The 19484-nt window shown below is 39.6% G+C and overlaps 1 protein-coding gene across 15 annotated transcripts in view; it reads left to right on the forward strand.

Annotated features, from left to right (window-relative positions):
- LOC18437411 (pyruvate kinase isozyme G, chloroplastic) overlaps nt 1-19484 on the forward strand; it is a 46441-nt gene that overhangs the window by 2276 nt on the left and 24681 nt on the right. For 8 of the 15 annotated variants that reach the window (XR_016047830.1, XM_020669171.2, XM_020669169.2 and 5 more), the window contains exons 2-3: nt 7775-8056; nt 18957-19122. Coding sequence is in view for 13 of the 15 variants with exons in the window: in XM_020669171.2 (XP_020524830.2) it covers nt 7775-8056; nt 18957-19122 (448 nt within the window). In the remaining 2 variants the exon portion in view is untranslated. The remainder of the gene's footprint in view (nt 1-7774; nt 8057-18956; nt 19123-19484) is intronic. The other 7 variants (XR_016047831.1, XM_088856068.1, XM_088856067.1 and 4 more) reach the window with 1 other exon arrangement.

Here is a 19484-nt window from a genome sequence, read left to right on the forward strand (position 1 = left end):
GAAGGGATGACCTTACAGGTATAGAGATTTGGGCCAAAGGCCAATGGAAAGAGCCTAATATCATTTGCAGTCGCCTTTCCAGCGAAGAGGTCTTCTTCTCCTTCCCATCCTCATCTGGAGCTCAGTTTGCCTTACAGAAATCAGTAGCTCTTTCTTTCAAAGGGGCCTCCTGCTCCATACGACCTTCGTCTCCTGAAGATGGTTCCTTCAAGAAACAACGGATTTGGCTAACCCTTTCCCATATCCCCCTTCATGTGTGGTCACTTGAAACCTTCAGGAGAATAACGGCTGCCTATGGGTCTCTCATCTCCATTCACTAGATCTCCATTGAATCACTCCCCCTGGGAGCCATCCGCTTGCTCTTGGAAGTCCTTGACCCACAACGGATCCCTCAAACAATGTGGCTTGAAGCTGAGGGCCTCTTTTTCCCTGTTTCTACCCCTTGGACACATGCCTCGCCTACCTCCCCCAGGCTCTTGCGGCAGGAGAGTCCTATTCCGGTACCGGAAAACCCAACATCCTGGAGGGTGGTGGCAAGAAGAAAGTGTAACAGTCGTAGGCCTCTGAGACATCCCCATGACTCGGGCTCGCTTCAGTCGGGCTGTTAAAGGCTTAACTCCTCCTTTAAGAGGTTAGTTCAGCAACATGACCTTGACTCGACTCTCCAGACCAAGGGAGTACCACCTGGAACTTACCATGTAGAGTGGCCATCTGATTCGCACCGACCCGGGAAGGAAGTCATCGAGGACTCTAACCCCTCCACCCCCATTCTTCCCACTTCAAGGAAAAACCTGGCCCTTCAGGCTCTTGGACCCTTCTTGAAGTTGACACCCCTAAAGAGGTTCCCTCGGAACCCAACTTGCAACTTTTGGCCCGAAGACCCAACCTGCCTGACTCTCTCTCTTCTCAGCCTCTCGTCTTTCTCTCTCCTTCGCCGCCCTCCACGTGCCCCACCTTTTCACCTACCCCCGACCACCTGGCAGCCGATAAGGCAGTCCCCACCTTCTTATCCCTGACACAGCTGCCCTTCGCAGTCCAGCTGTCCCCTCCTGGGTACGAAACGCTGCCCTTGCCATCACCCCCCATGCCGCCCCCACGCCTCGTGTTGGAGTCCCCTTCACCCCCAGGCCACGTGTCTTTGATTCCTCCGGGAAGCGTGTCCCCTTCGCCGTCTCCCTCTTCCTCCCCTCCCCTCTCACCTTCACTTCCTTCCTCCCTCCTTCCAGTAGAAGCTCCAGGAGTCCCAAATGAGTTGAGCTCTTCCCCTCCTCAGCCACAGGTATTCCCTTCTTCCCCCCCTAACCACTCCTCCCCCACACTCTTTCTTTCTCTCCTTTTGGCCTTTTCCCCTGAAGATCTGACTTTCCCCGGCTTGAAGTTCTCGAACCCTGTTCCTCCCAAAGACTCGGTCCCTCTTGAAATAGTTGCAGCTTTCTCCATGGACCCGATCCCTCCCGACCCAGCTTTGCTTTCGGACCTGCTGACCCCCCACATCACCTTTGTCCCTCACCTGGTCCATATCCGTCGCCTCCAAACGATCTAGGTAGTTTGGCCCCCATCCTTCCCCTTTGCCGTTTCCACCTACTCCTCCTTCCACTCCCACCTTTTTCTAGCCACACAGGACTGGGGGCAGCCTGACAGTTAGCCCAACCTTTTGTGCTTTCTTTTCACAGGAGCTTACTTTTGAAAGCTTTTTGTCCATCACTGTAAAAGGGCGGCTCTATAAGCCCTTCTTTTTGGTTTTGTTTGTTCTCACTGCTTTACTAAGCAACCGAGCATTGTTGTATTATCCTTGTATAAACCTGACATCTCTATTTTTTACCAAGTCCCCGCTTGTAGGTGACTGTGGAACTGTGTTCTTGTAATTACTTACTTCTTTAATTCAAGTTAACCTTCTCTCAAAAAAAACAATTTAAGTACAACTATATATTATATAAAATATAAAAATTAAGAATTTAGGGCACAAGTATAACTATATATTGTATAAAATATAAAAATTAGGAATTTAGGGCACATCAAAATTCAAAAGTATACTACACATTAGCACACACTCCATAAGAATAACTATAAGTCGGTCCATATCCAATTAAAACTGAAAATTTATTAACCAAATTACCAACCAAAGTTACCAAATACCAAACCAGTGGAACTACAAATCCACTATCCACAATACACAACCAAGAGGAGAAAAACAAAAATGAAAGAAATATTTGAAGACTCAAAAGAATCTTCTGTTCAAATTTTAATCATCATTCATCATCAGAAAAAGTAGGGTCAGCTGCATTGCATCATATGCATCAGAGTCGTCACCCTCCTCGACATATTAGTCATCCTCCTCTGTCTTTTTTGAATTTGCCTCTTCTTCCTCCTCTTCCTCCACCCTCATCCTCTATGCAGAAGATCTAGTGGCCCTTGGAGGGTCGGCTGATGTCCTTGAAGCATCCATGACCATGTCCCATGTCAATCCTTCATGGCCCTCGACCTCATCATCATCAACCAACCACTCCATAGCATTGTCCATATGTTTTGATTTGAGGGGGTCTCTCTTATATCTCGTAGCAAACCTGTCCTTCAAGAATCGATTATACTTGACATAGACTAGGTCATTGAGCCTCTTTGATTCAAGCTTGTTCCTTTTCTTTGTATGAATCTAACAAAATAAAATGAAACTAAGTAATATAAATATTAAATAATTAAAATAATTAGATATATAATAATAATACTACAAAACAATCAAAACTAGTAACTACTAAAGTACTAAATTACCGATACAAATTACCCTTACCCCCTTCAAAAGTACTTCAATTTTGCTTACAACCAGACGAGGAAGTGGTTAGGTTTAAGATCTGAATGGCCAACTTTTGTAAATTTGGAGAACTACACCCATGTTGGCTCCACCAATTGGTTGCAAAGTTATAGAATAAAATCATAAATAAATAATAGAACTATAGAAATGAAACTGGTTAACTTGAACAATTGAACTTGATGAACTTAAGTTAAGAATATTATTGCCTGGATCAATTTTGGTCCTTTGCCTCATCGCCATTGGACTCTTAAAAGACTTTAATGAGCACTTGTAATTTATCATCTCATCAACACATATAATATATTTGGATCTGGGATTAGCACATATAATTGTGTCATTGTGTGTATATCCTTATCAACATAAAAAAATGCTGGGTTCTAATAATAGCCAGATGCATGCAATGGCCAATGTAGCTGCCTATCCCACTTCTCATCAATAATCTCCCAAACAGACTTATAGCGGTTCTCATTATCATCTAAATTTTGGGCTATCTCTCTCTTGTATTTCTCCATAGCCTCATATTTGTAGCCCATAGAAGCCTCGTCACTATCAACCATGCGAAGGATTTTGACAAGAGGAAAAAATACCTTATGAGTGCCTTCCACCGCTCGCCAAAAAGCCTTAGAAAAGATAATATCTTTCACCTCCTTCCCAACCTGATCCTTGGACTACTTGCTTCCTCTCCAGTTATATGAGGCAAACATCTGCCTCAACTGCACTCCCCTTGAATGTATGCTATCGAGGCATAAGTACCAGGTTGCAAATCTTGTGACCCTAGGCCTCACAATCTCCTTCTTCTTTGTAAATCTACGCATCATGCTGAGGGTGAGATGGTGACTATAAATGAAATTTGTAATTGACTTTGCCTTTTTCACTGCACTTGATATCTCGGTTAAACCGCCAAGAGCCTCAAGTATGAGGTTTATACAATGTGCTGCACATGGTGTCCAAAAGATTCTAGGGTAAGCTATGCGCAACAAATTAGCAGCAGCAACATTAGGAGCAGCAATGTCTGTGACAACCTGTACAACAAGATGCTCCTCAACCTCCTTGATTCCCATCTCTATAATTTGGAATATGTAATGGGCATCATGACTATAATCAGAGGCATCAATAGGCCTCAAAAAAATAGTCCTTAAAGGACAATTTACAAGAAAATTCATCTGACTTTTTCTCTTCATGTCACTCCAAGCATTAGTCAGAATAGAAACTCCATATTGAGCCCATGTATCCTTCTTAACTTCAACGACATCCTTCGTGACACTCATTACTTTTTTCAAAAGAGGCCTTGAAAGCTCATATGGGGTTGGGGGTTTCATCTCAGGCTTAAATCGGCTAATTGCATCTACCAAGGCGTAGAAGCTGCTTAGGCGAGCGGTATTGAAAGGAATGCTCACCTCATAAAACCATGTAGCAATATAAAAAGTAGCTTTATCTCTCTCTTCCTTCTTCATAATATTTTCAATGGTGGTTTGCTTCTTTGTTTTCCCTCCTGCAACCTCAGGGTCAGGCCGAGGCAAAAAACTATCCATAGGGCCTCTAACCTCGAGGCTTCTTACATCCACAACCAGAAGCAATTACAACTCCCTTTTGCTTCCCCCTAATAATGGATTGTTCTACCTCCTGACATCCCTCCCCGTCCTCGTTACTATCACCATCATCATCATAATTGACGCGAACCCAGACCTAATCGCTGCTATAGAGGCATGTTTCTCTTCTTTTTTCATTTTTACAAGACTTAGAAAATTGTTTATTTCCTCTTTAACAGCATCAGGAGTTTTTTTACATGGGGCAACATCTCCGCTGATACCGGTAAGATGTTTCTTGAACTGGTTTATGCCCCCGTTTGTATCTTTTTCACAAAACTTGCATCTTATGCAATTTTTATCATTAGGATCTAGGTTGTAGCCATATTTCCAACCCGTATCATCACTCCTATTAGATCCCGAAGAAGACATCTCAAAATAATACAACTTATGCAATCAATAAAAAAAAAAAACACTTACTTTGATTACTCGATATCCAAACTTCCACCTCAAAGATGCTTCTAAGGACCCAAAATTTTCTAAAAAACCCTCTAGTAAATTTATAAAACATAAAAAATCAAATTTACTATCAATGGGTGATGTTTTGATCAATTTCTCATAACTTACCCTTCGATCCTAAAAATCACCAAAAATTAGTTTTTTGAGGTTTTTCTATCTCTAAAATGGGCTCTTATGTGTTTTAGGTTTCAAATAAACCTAAAAACCACAAATTTGACCCCTTAGTATTAAAAAAAAGGACAAAACCCTAGCAAATGAGTTTTCCGCCTTTGGGCGGGGCGTAGGCACTGGGCAGGCTGCCAAGGCGGGTTACAGGGGGCCTAGGCTGGTGCCCAGGGATTTTTGCCTTTTTTGGCGCCTGAGCCCTGGCGATGCGCTTAGGACCCCAGTGATGCACCCAGGCCCCGGCGATGCGCCCAATCCCCGGCGATACTCCCAGGCCTCGGCGATGTGCCCAGGCCCGGCGATGCGCCCAGGCCCGGTGATGCGCCTAGGCCCCCTGGACCGCTTAGGCGCTGGGCGATTCGCTGGCGATGCGCCCAGGCCCCCTGGAACGCTTAGGCGCTGGGCGATTCGCTTTTTGAAACACTGAGCCGTTGTCTCTATGCTTAGAGCATCATTGCACAAACAACCACAAGACATACACATGTGTGTTTATATTTGTATGTATCTTGTCTCCTCCATACCTAGATAAACATGTATAATTTTCATTGTCATGTGGGTAGGCCTCAGAAGGAAATCTTGTCCTTGACTAACTCCATTGTCACATTTTGTCCTTCCATCTAATTTCTAATAGCCCAATTGCATCTACTCATTTCAAGCTCTCAAATTCACAAATGTTACTTTCACAATCATGGTTGTTACTTATTGGTCAAGTAGAGGAAAGGGATTTAAACTTAAATACTTGAGCTCATTGGCAGTGGAATGTTAATAATATCATCATCTTCATTATTATCATCTGAGCCTTATGCAAACTATTTTGGGGTCGGCTACACAAATTATGTTCTTTCATTTTGCTCTTCAAGGGCCATACCCTCAATCAACCATAAGTTGCCATATCTCTTCTCGCTACTTCCATCTGTATCCTTTTGGGCCTTCCCTTTGCCCTTTCGAGCCTTAACTTGAACTGAATTCCCCTCCTAACTAGTGTTGTTCCAGTTCGACGCTGCACATTGTTGGATTACCTAAGTTTATTTTCTTTCATCTTATCACCTATTGGAGCCACCCCTAAGTTCCCTTGGATGTTTTTGTTCTAAATTCAATCCTTTCTTATCTTCCCACTTATCCATCTCAACATCCTCATCCAGCCACACTCATTCTATGGAAACTTTGTTTCTCGACCGCCCAACATCTGTCTCATAAAGCATGGCTGGTCTTAGGGCCATCCTGTAGAACTTTCCCTTCAATTTCATTGGTATGCGACGATTACTTAAGACTCTGGAAGCACATCCCCACTTCATCCACCTAGTTCTAATTATATACGCGATATCTTCTTCAATCCCTCCATTCACATGGATTATCGACGGAATAATCTATTTTAGGTGGTTCTTGGCCATCGTTATTAACGAATTCCTCTTTTCTACTTCTATTATTACTAAACTTGCATTGCATGTATTTTGTCTTAGTTCAACTACTTTTAAAACTTCTAGATTCTAGAGTATCCCTTCAAAGTTCCAACTTTGCATTGACACCATCTCTAGTCTCATCAATCAAAACTATGTCATCTACAAGCAACATACAATATGGCTACCTCATCCTGTAGATGCGTAGATAACTCTTCCATAACCAAAACAAAATTTTATAGGCTCAAACTGACCCCTGATGAGGCCTAGTGCCACTGAAAATTCACTTGTCCCTCCACTAGTTGTCGTCTTGCTAATTAGTGCTCCCTCGTACATATCTCTTACCATGTCAATATATCTTCTAGAGACTCCTTTCTTTCCTAACACCCACCAAATTAAGTCGTTAGGTACCTTATTGTATGCTTTCTCTAAATCAAAATACCATGTGGGGGCCTTCTCTCTTATCTTTAAACTTATCAATGAATTGCCCAAGAAGGAAAAGGAAAATAGCCTCAATCGTTGACCTCCATGGTACACTTTTTTCATGTTGTAGTTGTTACTCAATCACTCTCTCCTACAACTTCATAGCATGGCTCATAAGTTTGATCTATTGATAGTTTGTAGAATTATGTATGTCTCCTTTATTCTTGTAAATAGGTACCACAATACTTTTTCTCCATTCGTTTGGTATTTTCTTTGTTCTCAAAATATTGTTGAGCAACTTGGTCAACGGAATATGCCAATCTCTCTCAAACCAGAGAAAGGACGGTTGTGTTATGTTGGCAGCCATCGTAAAACTTTTTCGACATCATTCATGGAGTGTCAATAGTATATTCCATGAAAAAATGACAAGCACTTCTATTCAGTAAAAATGACAAAGATTGACGGATATATTGGAAGACATCTTGCTTCGGTTACCTGATGTCGAAATAGGTTATTTTATTTTGGAATTTTTCCATGAGCTAATATTGTGATCTACTAACCAACTGAGATAAAGTGTCTTGACTCCATTAGTGCAGTTATAAGTTGCACCCATTTTCATTATCTTCTGTGGAAACTGGGCCTATTTGAGAATGCTTACAGCAGCCAAACGGCTTCAAGTATTTTGTTCCTTTTTTTATTTTTGTCTTCATCTTGTCATGATGATGTAATTAGTCTATTTTTTTTTTCTTTTTTGAAGGTAATTGGTCATTGAAATAGAGATTGATTACATCTTCGGAATGTCATTTTGTATCATATCTATTGATCCTTCTTACATAGCTCTTATTTCTAATTATGATTCATTTGATGAAGAGCAGTTTATCATTTCTACAGATCCTTCTTACTTAGCTCTTATTTCTAATTATGCTTCATATGATCAGCAGCAGTTTACGCCTCATTTTGGGAGTCAAATGGGTGATAAACATTTGATGGAGACACTGGCAACTTCTAATCCACAACGAAAGACAAAAATTGTGTGTACAATTGGTCCTTCTACAAGTACACGTGAAATGATATGGAAGTTGGCGGATGCAGGAATGGATGTTGCACGTCTGAATATGTCCCATGGAGACCATGCTTCTCACCAAAAAACCATTGATCTTGTTAAGGAATACAATGCTCAATCCCAAGATAATGTGATTGCAATAATGTTGGATACCAAGGTACAAGGAGTTTGTTTCACACAGTTCCCCAATCGATTAATGTCTTCTGTGCTGTGTTTTAATGTATCACTTGACTAGAAACAATGTGCTCTATCTATCTTGTAGAGAGTTTTACTTGTTACCAAGATTGCTTTTTCTTTCGCAGAATGTATCTCTTGTGGATTTTGATAAGTTTAAGAACAAAAAATTTGCACTTTTTTATATGTTTTAATTGTATTTTAAACTATAAGGACGTACTTTTTTTCTTGAAGTACTGGTTTTATTTGCACCCTCCAGAAATTCATGCTTAGGCGTTCAGCGGTCATTACAGTCTGCTATTGAACCTCTAGAAAATATTCATGAAAGAACTGGTGATTTACTTATTGATAAAAATTTCTGCTTTGATCACTAAGATATGATTATTCTTTTCCCAATATACATTATTATGCCCAAAACTTGGCTGTCCACCTCATTTTCTCTTGATATCATGAGAATGCATGAGTTCCACTCAGGATAGACTTTCAAATGGGATCGTTTAAGAAACCAAATTTCCCTCTTGTTTACATGCGATTCCAAGACTCATCAGACTACTCAAAGTCCGAGCTGTCTTAGATCGTGTTCAAACTTAACTTTTAAAACACCGGAAGAGGTAGGTTCTATCAAATTCAGATCCACAAAGAAATCAGTCTGAAAGACCTATCCTTCACAGGTCCTTGGCCGGGTAGGTTTGTTTAGAACATGGAAAACACATTAGTAAAAAGGGAAATAGAAACAACAAATTTAAATTGATTTTCCTAAAGAAACAAATAATACCCAGGAAACTAGGGAAAGATAGTAAAGAAAATAGAAAAAAGGAAAGAATGCACCTGGAGGCTGGGCTCTCATGCCTGGATTAGCCGACAAAGATTGGGTCTTTTCTTCTTGATCCTCGAGGTTGCAGATCCATATAGTAAGAATGTAAGCCGTGGGAGAGTAGTGCCTGGGAATTTACTTCTAGGGATTTTGATTGAATGAAAAGATTGTTTCATCTTTGAATTTTTGCTGGAAAAGGTGTCCAAGATCTAGGGATTCATGAGTCTAGGTCTAGGGCTTAGATTTTAGTATAAGAGGCCAGGGTTAGTGCTTGATCTAGGGTTTTTTGGTCACTGTGGATCAATACCAAAGGGCTGGGAAAAGGCCTATTTATAGCAAAAAGTACCCAAAAACAGGAAGCCGGTGGCCCGAGATCAATTTAGACTGTCCGTGTGTTAGCGACACGGTATGAGTCACTTGGTCTTCTAGGCCAAGCAACACTCTTCGCATCACTGACAGCTGTTTGGCTCTAGACAGCACAACCTTTTGCTGGCTCTTCGGGTCTGTATATTACTGTTTCAACAAATATGAAATATTTTCTCTCTTTTCCTCATGAAACCTGCTTGTTTTGGGCGACATTCTTCCTAAATTGATATTTTGGAATAGCTTGGGAATCTTAGGAAAATTCCTAAGCTGGATCATGGTCTGGGTATGGACTATGGTTCAGTGTGTTCTATGGTGTATTGAGATAGTATGCTTTAGGGTTCAGGATTGAAGGTTTTTGGGAATTCCCTTAGCCAAAATTCAAGGTGGGTGTCTGAACTGCTCTTTGGAAATGCATTGCTAGTTGCCCTAAGGAGCTGTTCTCCTCCTCTCCGGAACCCATTCCCCCACCTTTACGAAACACTTTTGCCGGTACTTCTATTTCAAAGTATAACTTTTTTTAGTAAGGTAGCCCCTTTTCTCATTTCATGTTGGGTGGTTTCCTAATCATCCTTACTCTCAAAGCTGAATAGGGATAATCTGAGGTCAAGATTCAAGAAGACCTCAACCTATCAAATGAGCTTATGTATGATTTCTATGGATTAAAATGGTGGCTTTGATGAGAGATTGTCAGATAAAATCTTGATCCCTTTCAGCCCTAAAACCCTTGTCCACAACCAGGATTTAAGATAGATTGTAATAAACATTCATCAGTCATTACATTCTGCTGTTGATCCACTAGAAAATATTCATGATAGGAGTGTTGCTTTATATGTGCTCATTCCTGACATTCAAAGGAATAAGTTGAGGGCTGATATAAACACGACCACCAAAGGTCAATGATGTAGTTTGATCCAAATACTCTTTGGTTGGATTGACTCGTATTGCTTATCCACAGTCAACTTCTGATACCATTTTTATACATTAAATTTGACTTTATTTTTGATGGAATTGAACTAAAAAATACTCAAATACAGTTTCCTGCATGCAAAATGTGCTATAGGAATGATTTTATAGAGGATACTTGCGCAATTAACCCTCAAAATCGTCTTTGTCCTTATGCGCAATACATTAGACATAAATATGGCCTCTGTCCTTATGTGCAGTCAACTTCGGCAAAATGGTATTGTTGTCATAAAACATCAGATGTACACATGAAACGACTTATGAAATACCCTAAAGCAATTTTCATCTTATAGTAGATGTTGACTTGCTGAGGCTGTGGGCATAGCTCTTTGGGGTGAACCGCATAAATCGTGTGTCATTGCTGTATGCCATTTGTGTTTTCTTCATCTCACATTTTCTTTGTCGTTGTATTCATGCATTTTACATTTTGGCCTACCATGTACACAAGCTTAGGTGAGATCCCAGTATTTGGGTTTACTTATTTTTGAGGTGAGGGGTTCTTGCTGATCCTACGATTGTGATGTAGGAAAACTTGAAGAAACCAAGAAAAGTCAGTAAGAAACACACAATTTTGGAGAAACCCTAGGGTTTTCTCCTACCTAAGGCTCAATCCTTAGGCTTCCTTTATAAGACAATCTTTCTTTTTTTAAAGAGGAATCCACAAATGACTCTCCTGCCCATCCATGCCCTTATTTATATTGAAAAATTATTGTTTTCGATAATATTTGTCTATACAATTTAACCTTTGACCAAAAGGTTATAACTTAAATATAACTTGAAACTAAACTTCTTAACTTTAATTAAATAAATGAAATAAATAAATAAATAAATCTAAAATAGCCTTAAAAACAAAAAAAAAAAAGCACGAAAACTATTTTTTTTGGTCTTCTTGTTCTTCTTGGAAGCCCTCCTTGAGTTTTCATCCTTCAAATATGATCGAAAATCAAGAGGAATCTGTGGCTCCCATGGAAGATACTCGTGGCTACTTGTGCTCTGGTCTCCACCATTTTCCCTGAGTTGAGGAGAACTCGCCCTCGAGTTCACATCTTCATCTTCATGCACCTCCATACCATGATACTCTGACAGATAAGCAATGTTGAATATGTAAGAAGTCTTCATGTGTGAAGGCAAAGCAACCTTGTAAGCATTGCTGCCCATCTTCTTCAAAATCTTGAATGGTCTTGCCTTGCAATCATTCAGCTTACTGTATTTTTCCACTGGATGTCGTTCCTTCCTGAGATACACCATTACCCAGTCTCCCACATTAAACTCCTTGAAACGATGATGCTTGTCCGCTGCTTCCTTTTATTTGGCTGTATTGGCTTCTAGACTAGCACGCACATGTTCATGCACTCCTTTCATTCGTTCAACCAAGTCCTCAACAATAGCATGACCCTCCCCATTGACCTGGACATGAACCAAGTCAAGCGAATGAGTAGGGTTTCTCCCATATACCACCTCGAAAGGACTCTTACTAGTAGATCTATGGCAAATACTATTATAGGAAAACTTAGCTGGAGGCAGTGCTAGGTCCCACTGTTTCTGCTTTTCTCTCACAATACTTGTCAAAAGATTGCCAAGAGTACGGTTTACCACTTCAGTCTGGCCGTCTGTTTGCAGATGATAAGCGCTACTAAACCGTAACCGAGTGCCCAATTTCTTCCACAAAGTTCCCCAAAAATGACTGAGAAACTTCGTATCCGGATTTGAAGTTATTGTCTTTGGAACACCATGCAACCTCACCACCTCTTTGAAGTACAAGTTAGCAACATGTGTGGCATCCGGAGTCTTCTTGCAAGGTATAAAATGAGCCATATTTGAGAATCTATCCACCACCACGAATATAGAATCTATACACCTCTTTGAGTCCTTGGAAGTCCCATAACAAAATCCATGCTAACATCCTCCCAAGGTGCATTAGGAATAGGAAGTGGAGAATAAAGCCCGGTATTATGTCGTTGACCTTTTGCCAGTTGACACGTACGACACCACTCAACGAATCGCATAACATCTCTCTTCAATTTTGGTCAGTAGTACTTAGACTCCACTAATATTATGTTTTCGTCTCGACCAAAATGTCCACGAAGACCTCCCCCATGAAGCGATGCTATTAGGGTTTGTCTAAGGGAACCCACAGGAATACAGAGGCAATTTCCTTTAAAGAGAAATCCATCTTGAATAAGAAAATCCCCAACAACTCCACTGCGACACTGGTCCCATATCTCCTTGAAGTCGTCATCATCTGCATAATGGTCCTTCATAAATTCGAACCCAGTAACAACAGTCGCCATGGTAGTTAATAGAGTTGGCCTTCTACTCAAAGCATCTGCCACTCTATTCTGACTGCATGCCTTATGCCTTATGCCGAATTCACACTTTTTACGATTCAAATACAATTGTGGTTCCCGTAGCAAGTCAAACACCAACCATAAGTGCTCCATATGCACCTGCTCACCAGTGCTGTACACTAGAATATCATCGAAGTATGCCACCACGAATTTCCCAATAAAAGACTTGAACACCTGATTCATCACCCTCATAAAAGTACTGGGCGCATTGGAGAGGCCAAATGGCATCACCAACCACTCATAAAGGCCCTCTCGTGTTTTGAATGCAGTCTTCCACTCATCTCTTGGTCGAATACGGATCTGATGGTACCTACTCCTTAAATCTATCTTTGAAAACAAAGTAGCACCAGCCAACATATCTAACATATCATCTAGATGCGGAATTGGGAAGAGGTACTTGATTGTGATCTTATTAATTGCCTTGCCCTACTATCCACACACATGCACCAAGTCCCATCCTTTTTAGGCGTCAACAAGGGCTGGACAGCAGAAGGTCTCATGCTCTCTCGTATGAACCCCTTTTGTAGAAGGTTTGTAACCTGTCTTTGCAACTCTGGGCTCATTCTATATACAGCCTTGTTCAGTAGGCTAGACCTAGGAACGAGGTCTATGTGATGTTGGATGTCCCTCATAGAGTGACATCACTATAGTCCCTCATTAAGGGCTGTAATTGTGGTGGAACCGAACAAATAGGTTGCTCCTCCACTTGGACCACTGCAAACGCCATCCTCGACTCCTCCAATCCTCCCATAAACTCAGCCAAAGAAAAAAGGCTAGCACACCCTTCATTTGATTTGGATGCACTTTCCTTTGGTGGAACCGAACAAATAGGTTGCTCCTCCACTTGGACCACTGCAAACGCCATCCTCGACTCCTCCAATCCTCCCATAAACTCAGCCAAAGAAAAAAGGCTAGCACACCCTTCATTTGATTTGGATGCACTTTCCTTCTTAGATGGACCTAAAACCACTTTTATCCCATCTTTAACAAAGGAATAAGTGTTTTTAAATCCATGGTGTATGGTGTGTCTATCATACTAGTATCACTTGATGCAGGGAGAAAATGTGGGAAATTGAATCCACCATTCTCCTGAACCTTAAACAAGTAAAATCTGCAAGAAGAGAGAAAGAACATGGCTGTAAATCAATCCAAGAGAACTTTTATCTTTCATAAAATAAAATTTATTCCAATAACATATTCCCCAAACTATGACATCCAACCTTTTAGCCTATGAAACCCTAATTTAACATGAGATTCAAGTAAATATTTAATATTCCAAAATACCCCTAAGACAATACCAAAATTCCCAAAATACCCCTGTAAACAGTAACTCTTGAATAGAAACATGTGAACAGTATTTATGAACAGTACAATGAATACTACTTATGAATAGTAAATAAAAAAAATAAAAGCCCTAGAATTCCTAAAAACCCTTGAAATAAACCCTAAAACTAAAACTACAATATAAAACATTGAAATTCAATAAAAATACAAAATAAGAAGAATTTTTCCCTCCATCATTTTTCCTTTATTGGAGAAAAATCGTCTTCGAGTTTTGAAGTGTGTTAAAATGAACTCAACATCAAAACCACATTCTTTTAACTTTATTTTTCTTTATCGGCTCAAATATTATTCAAGGTAAAAAAAAATCCTCAAGAAATGGGTTCTGATATGGATATTGAGGAATCCATGCAATTTTATCAAATTCAGTTATTCGTGAATTCCCATTGGAAATCATGTGAGATACTCCAAACTCAATTTTTTGGCCTTTAGAGATTTTCTCAACATTTATTTGATCACTTTTTGAAATCAAGGCCACAATTTGCTGATTCTGAGTCAACCACACTTCCATTGCGCTACTCAGATTCTAATGCCCTAAATCTCCTAAATGTTCCAGATCTTCATCTTTTTCTTCGTCAAAGATCGGTTCACCCACGAAATCTTGATTGCCATCAAGATTAGATCTCTTCCAAAATCTTCTTCATCATATAAGTATGTATCGAAAATTGGTGGCAAATCCCAATCTACAACCTTCTGACTTTCGATACGACATACACCAAGATCAACCTCGTTTTCCTTCAAATCATGTAGATCAACTAAATCCCATGATTTATTCTCCCGAACATGAGGCTCCCAACACGGAGCGTGTGCATAGAACGGGTGGTTGAAGGCAGCTTCATCATTCCGCTCCAACTCTGAGTCGGACTTTGATTCGTGCCATTCTCCATAATCACGATTTGGATCTATCCATATAGATTCCTCTTTGTTTGGGGCACACTGTTGCTGGCACCGCTTGCACAACAATAGCTCTGTAACCTTATCTGTCAAGTTGTTGATTTCTTGGATCAGATCGGCATCCCTACGGCTAAGACCTCCGCGACAAGCCATCGCAATCTTCAACCGTCCTTGAACCATGCTCTGATACCACTTGATGTAGGAGAATTTGAAGAAACCAAGAAAAATCAGCAAGAAGCACACAATTTTGGAGAAACTCTAGGGTTTTCTCCACATAGGGCTGAATCCTTTACAAGACAAAATCTTTCTTTTCTTAAAGAGGAATATATGAATGACTCTCCAGCCTATCCATGCCCTTATTTATATTGAAAAATTATTGTTTTAGACAATATTTGTCCATTCAATTTAACTTTTGATCAAAAGGCCCTAACTTAAATATAACTTGAAATTAAACTCCCTAACTTTAATTAAAATATCTAAAAAGTCCCTAATTGGTTCAACAATGAAATAAAATAAATAAAAAACATCTAAAATAGCCTTAAAAACAAAAAAAGCACTAAAACTATTTTTTGCTCTTCTTGTTCTCCTTGGAAGCCCTCCTAGAGTTTTCGTCCTTCAAATATGATTCGAAATTCGGAGGAATTTGTCGCTCCCATAGAAGATACTCGTGGCTACTTGTGCTCTTATCTCCATCAGATTGGTGTCAGAGTACAAGGTGTACGTGGGGCCAACGTTTGTATTTTTGGCGGAGAAAAAGATTCATGATGAAGTTAGATTGGTACATGGTTCGAGGTGGAAAAATATGTATGGCAGCAAAGTGTTTATGAAAATTCCAAATAGAGGCAAACAGGAAGAAATCAAGGAATCTAAATATGGTGATTTTGCTATTAAGGTGGAAATTGTTAGGTTTGATGACAACTAAAATCACTTCTCTTATGTTTTCTTAAAAGATTAGGGGTATTATGGTCTTTTGGGCAAAAACATTATGAGGTTTCTTTGGGAGCAACCAAGAAACCCTAGTGATCTCTATATAAGGGGGATCAAAGATGCCCATAATACTCACCTTTTGGGTCATCCCCATGAATAAAAACGAAGCTCATGGGTGTCATTTGGTTGTTAGATGATGCACGGAAGATGGAGAGAAGAAATTATTAAATAAAAATAATAATAAAGGGTGAGAGTATATACCCTCTCTCTGGGTCTGCAAGGGACTCTACCCCTTTTCGCAAGACCCAAATTCTTTATTCAATTTCTATCTCTGTGCTTTAAAGAGGGGCCACACCTCTTTGAATATAAGCAATAGAAAAATAAGCAATATGAAATAAAAAGAAAAACCTATCCTCCCGTACCACCTTTTCCATCCTCCCTTATCTTTCTCCATGTGACACCTTTTCTCCTCCCTTATATATATATATATATATATAGCTCTCTCTCTCTCTCTCTCTCTCTCTCTCTCTCTCTCTCCAACTTTAAGTCCTTTTTTTCAACTCTCCCTTATCTCTCTATCATGTCCACGTACTCCTTATCCTAACTAATACCATGCTATCCCCACTAACTAATACCAACCAAGTCCCTATCTAAAACTCACTCCAAGCCTTCTATTCCTAAGAAAAATAAACAAAAAAATAATAACACTAAAGTTTTGAATTTTTCGAATTTCTTTATGTGTCATTCTTTCGAAGTTGGGAGAAGCTCGACCTTGAGATTGATTCAAAGTGGATCCCCTTCATCACCATGCATGATTATTTTAGGAACTTGGTCTTCTTCTTGAGCTTCATCCCCTTCCTTAGCTAAGTGCTAAGTGCACCTCCACCTTCTTTTTTGGGCACATTCATGTGCACGGTGTCCTGTTTAATTGCACCGGTAATATGTACTCTTTGAAATATCTCTTTTTTCTTCATTAAATTTTGGTTGGCGTGAAACCTCATTCTGAGTGTAAAATCGCTTATCGGTGCTCCATTGGTATTTAGTCTCTACTCATAAAGCAATTTGAAAAGCTTCACTTAAAGTCCATGATCGATGTAAAAAAAAAGTCATCCCTAATGGTTGGTTGAAGCGCATTTACATATCGAGCAACCTTTTGTTCGTCCAGCTCTTGGAGGTTGTTTCGAGCTACTAATCGATAAAACTCCCTAGTATAATTGTCCCACTTTCTTCTCATTTTGTCGAAGATTTTGGAGTTCTTGAAAGAAAATTTGCTCATGATCCACATGAAGAAAATTTTCTTTCAATTTATTTTTCATCTTTTGCCAGGCAGTAATTTTTCCCTTTTCACTGAGAAATCGGGATTGTTGAACTTGCTCCCACCATGTCGTCGCATACTCGCAGAGCTTCGTTGCAACAAGTTTAACCTTATGTTCCTTTGATAATTCACTCCATTCAAAATAATTTTCAATTCATTTAACCAATCAATAAAAGCCCCTATGTGGAGCTTACCATGAAATTCTGGGAGATCGACTTTAATACAGAAATCTTATGGGTGTCTTATAGGACATGGATCTTGTTTGCAAATTTGTTCTTGACGTTCTGGATTAGTAGCTCGAGTCAGTCGGGAAACTCGATTTGTCTCTACAGTGAGATTTGGTGCCAAATCCACGTGGTTGCGAGCGCCCTCTTCTCGATGAATGGCATCCTCCCACTGTTACAACCTCTTACTAGTTTCATTTATGTCTCATCGGATACCCTCCAAGCCTGTGTTCATGCTCTCCTGAATTTGCTGACCCACAAAATCCATGATTTGCGGCCAATATATCCTCGAGTGTAAAAGCAGGTTTTAGTGGCATTGTGATTGATGGATCTTACTTGTTCTGATATCAATTGATGTAGGGAAGATGTAGGGAAGAAATAATTAAAATAAAAATAGTAATAAAGGGTGAGAGAATATACCCTCTCTCAGGATCTGCAAGGGAGTCTACCCCAAAGATCTTTTCAGAAGACCCAAGTTCTTTACTCAATTCCAATCTTTGTGTTTCAAAGAGGGGCCACACCTCTTTTAATGCATGCAACAGAAAAAAAAAGAACAAAAAAGAAGCAAGTGAAAAAAAAAAAAAAAACCTATCCTTCCATACCACCTTTCTCATCCTCCATTATCTTTCTCTCTCAAATTTCCATGCGACACCTTTTCTCCTCCCTTATGTCTCTCTCTAATTTCATATATTTGTAAATCTTTTTTTTCAACTCTTCCTTATCTCTCTATTAGTTCCATGTTGTCCTTATCTCAACTAATACCATACTATCCCCACTAACTAATACGAAGCTATCCCTATCTAAAACTCACGCACAACACAAGCACCCAAACTCATGCACCAAGCTTCCTATTCCTAAGAAAAATAAACAAAAAAATAATAACTCTAAAATTTTGAATTTTCCTAATTTCTCTCTGCATCATTAGATGTTCTATTTTTGCTTTGAATTTTCATCTAAAGTTAGATTTAGCATTTCGAGGGAACAATTGGGCAAGTAATCTTCCATCCTACAAAAGACAATGGGGGACTTTCTAAACCCTAGTGCCTTTGTTTTGTTACTAACTTTATTGGTAAACCCCAATCCATATATGGGGATGGGTTTAATAGGAACTCCATGGGGGGGTACACACTAGCCCCCATGCCCCACTTTATATGAAGACATAGATGAAGCACTAACTAGCTCCCCTCCCCACAAAAGAGGGGATGGCTGTGATCCTTCATCTCCTAATAGAGAGTGATGAAATTCCACACATGGGGATGGGACCCATCTGGTCCTCGCATCCCACTTTTTCTTATGAGTTTGAGGATGAATTGGCTCTAGGCACGTGTTGATTACATTATAAATGTCCATTATAGGTGAGAACTAAGAGAATAGGTAGTTCCAGCGTGGCTGAGGTATTTGTTGTGAGAAGTGGAATCTGCATGATGTTCTATGACATGTCACTGATCTCTTAAAATATAAAATTGGTATTTTGGATAAACTCTATCTGCAAGCTTCACCCTAAGTAAATATTTTGATTACAGGTATATATTCCGATGAAATTAGGTGTTTTTTTTAATGTCAATTAGTTTAGCAAACTGGTTCGCTCATGTTTGTTTCGCTTTTTGCCTGATCAAGAACCTTCGTCTTTTCTTTTGTGCATCTTAATTTATTGAAGACAATTTATGCATCTTGTTGGGATCCTCATTCAGGGTCCTGAGGTTAGAAGTGGAGACTTACCTCAACCAATAATGCTGAAGGCTGGTCAGGAGTTCACTTTCACAATCAGGAGAGGAGTCAATTCAGAAAACGTTGTTAGTGTAAATTACGATGATTTTGTGAATGATGTTGAGGAGGGGGACACTCTCTTGGTTGATGGTAAGTTTCAATATTTTTTTATCATAAAAAGTAAGGCTTACTGCTGATCTAAATACTATTTATCTTTAACATGGAAGAGCATGATTTGGGGAAAAGTCGTTAGTTGCAGTGTATGTTCTGATAATATACTTCTTAAATGTAGTTAATCTGACATTTTGTTTTCCTTTAATTTGTTGGCATAGTCTATGGTGGTAGCTATGATTCTCTTTGCTGTTATGTTGGGAGCTTAATTATTATGGGACTTGTTGAGTTCTCAAGGAAAACCTGTATTCATAAGCAATATGTACCTCTCTCTCTCCAATTTATCGATGCTAGTATAATGCAATCATAATGTAAATGTAAACTATGGAATAAGCTCAATT

Source organism: Amborella trichopoda, chromosome 13, assembly GCF_054954075.1.
Source record: "Amborella trichopoda isolate Santa Cruz 75 chromosome 13, AtrichopodaSantaCruz75HAP2 v2.0, whole genome shotgun sequence".
NCBI classification, from domain to species: Eukaryota; Viridiplantae; Streptophyta; class Magnoliopsida; order Amborellales; family Amborellaceae; genus Amborella; species Amborella trichopoda.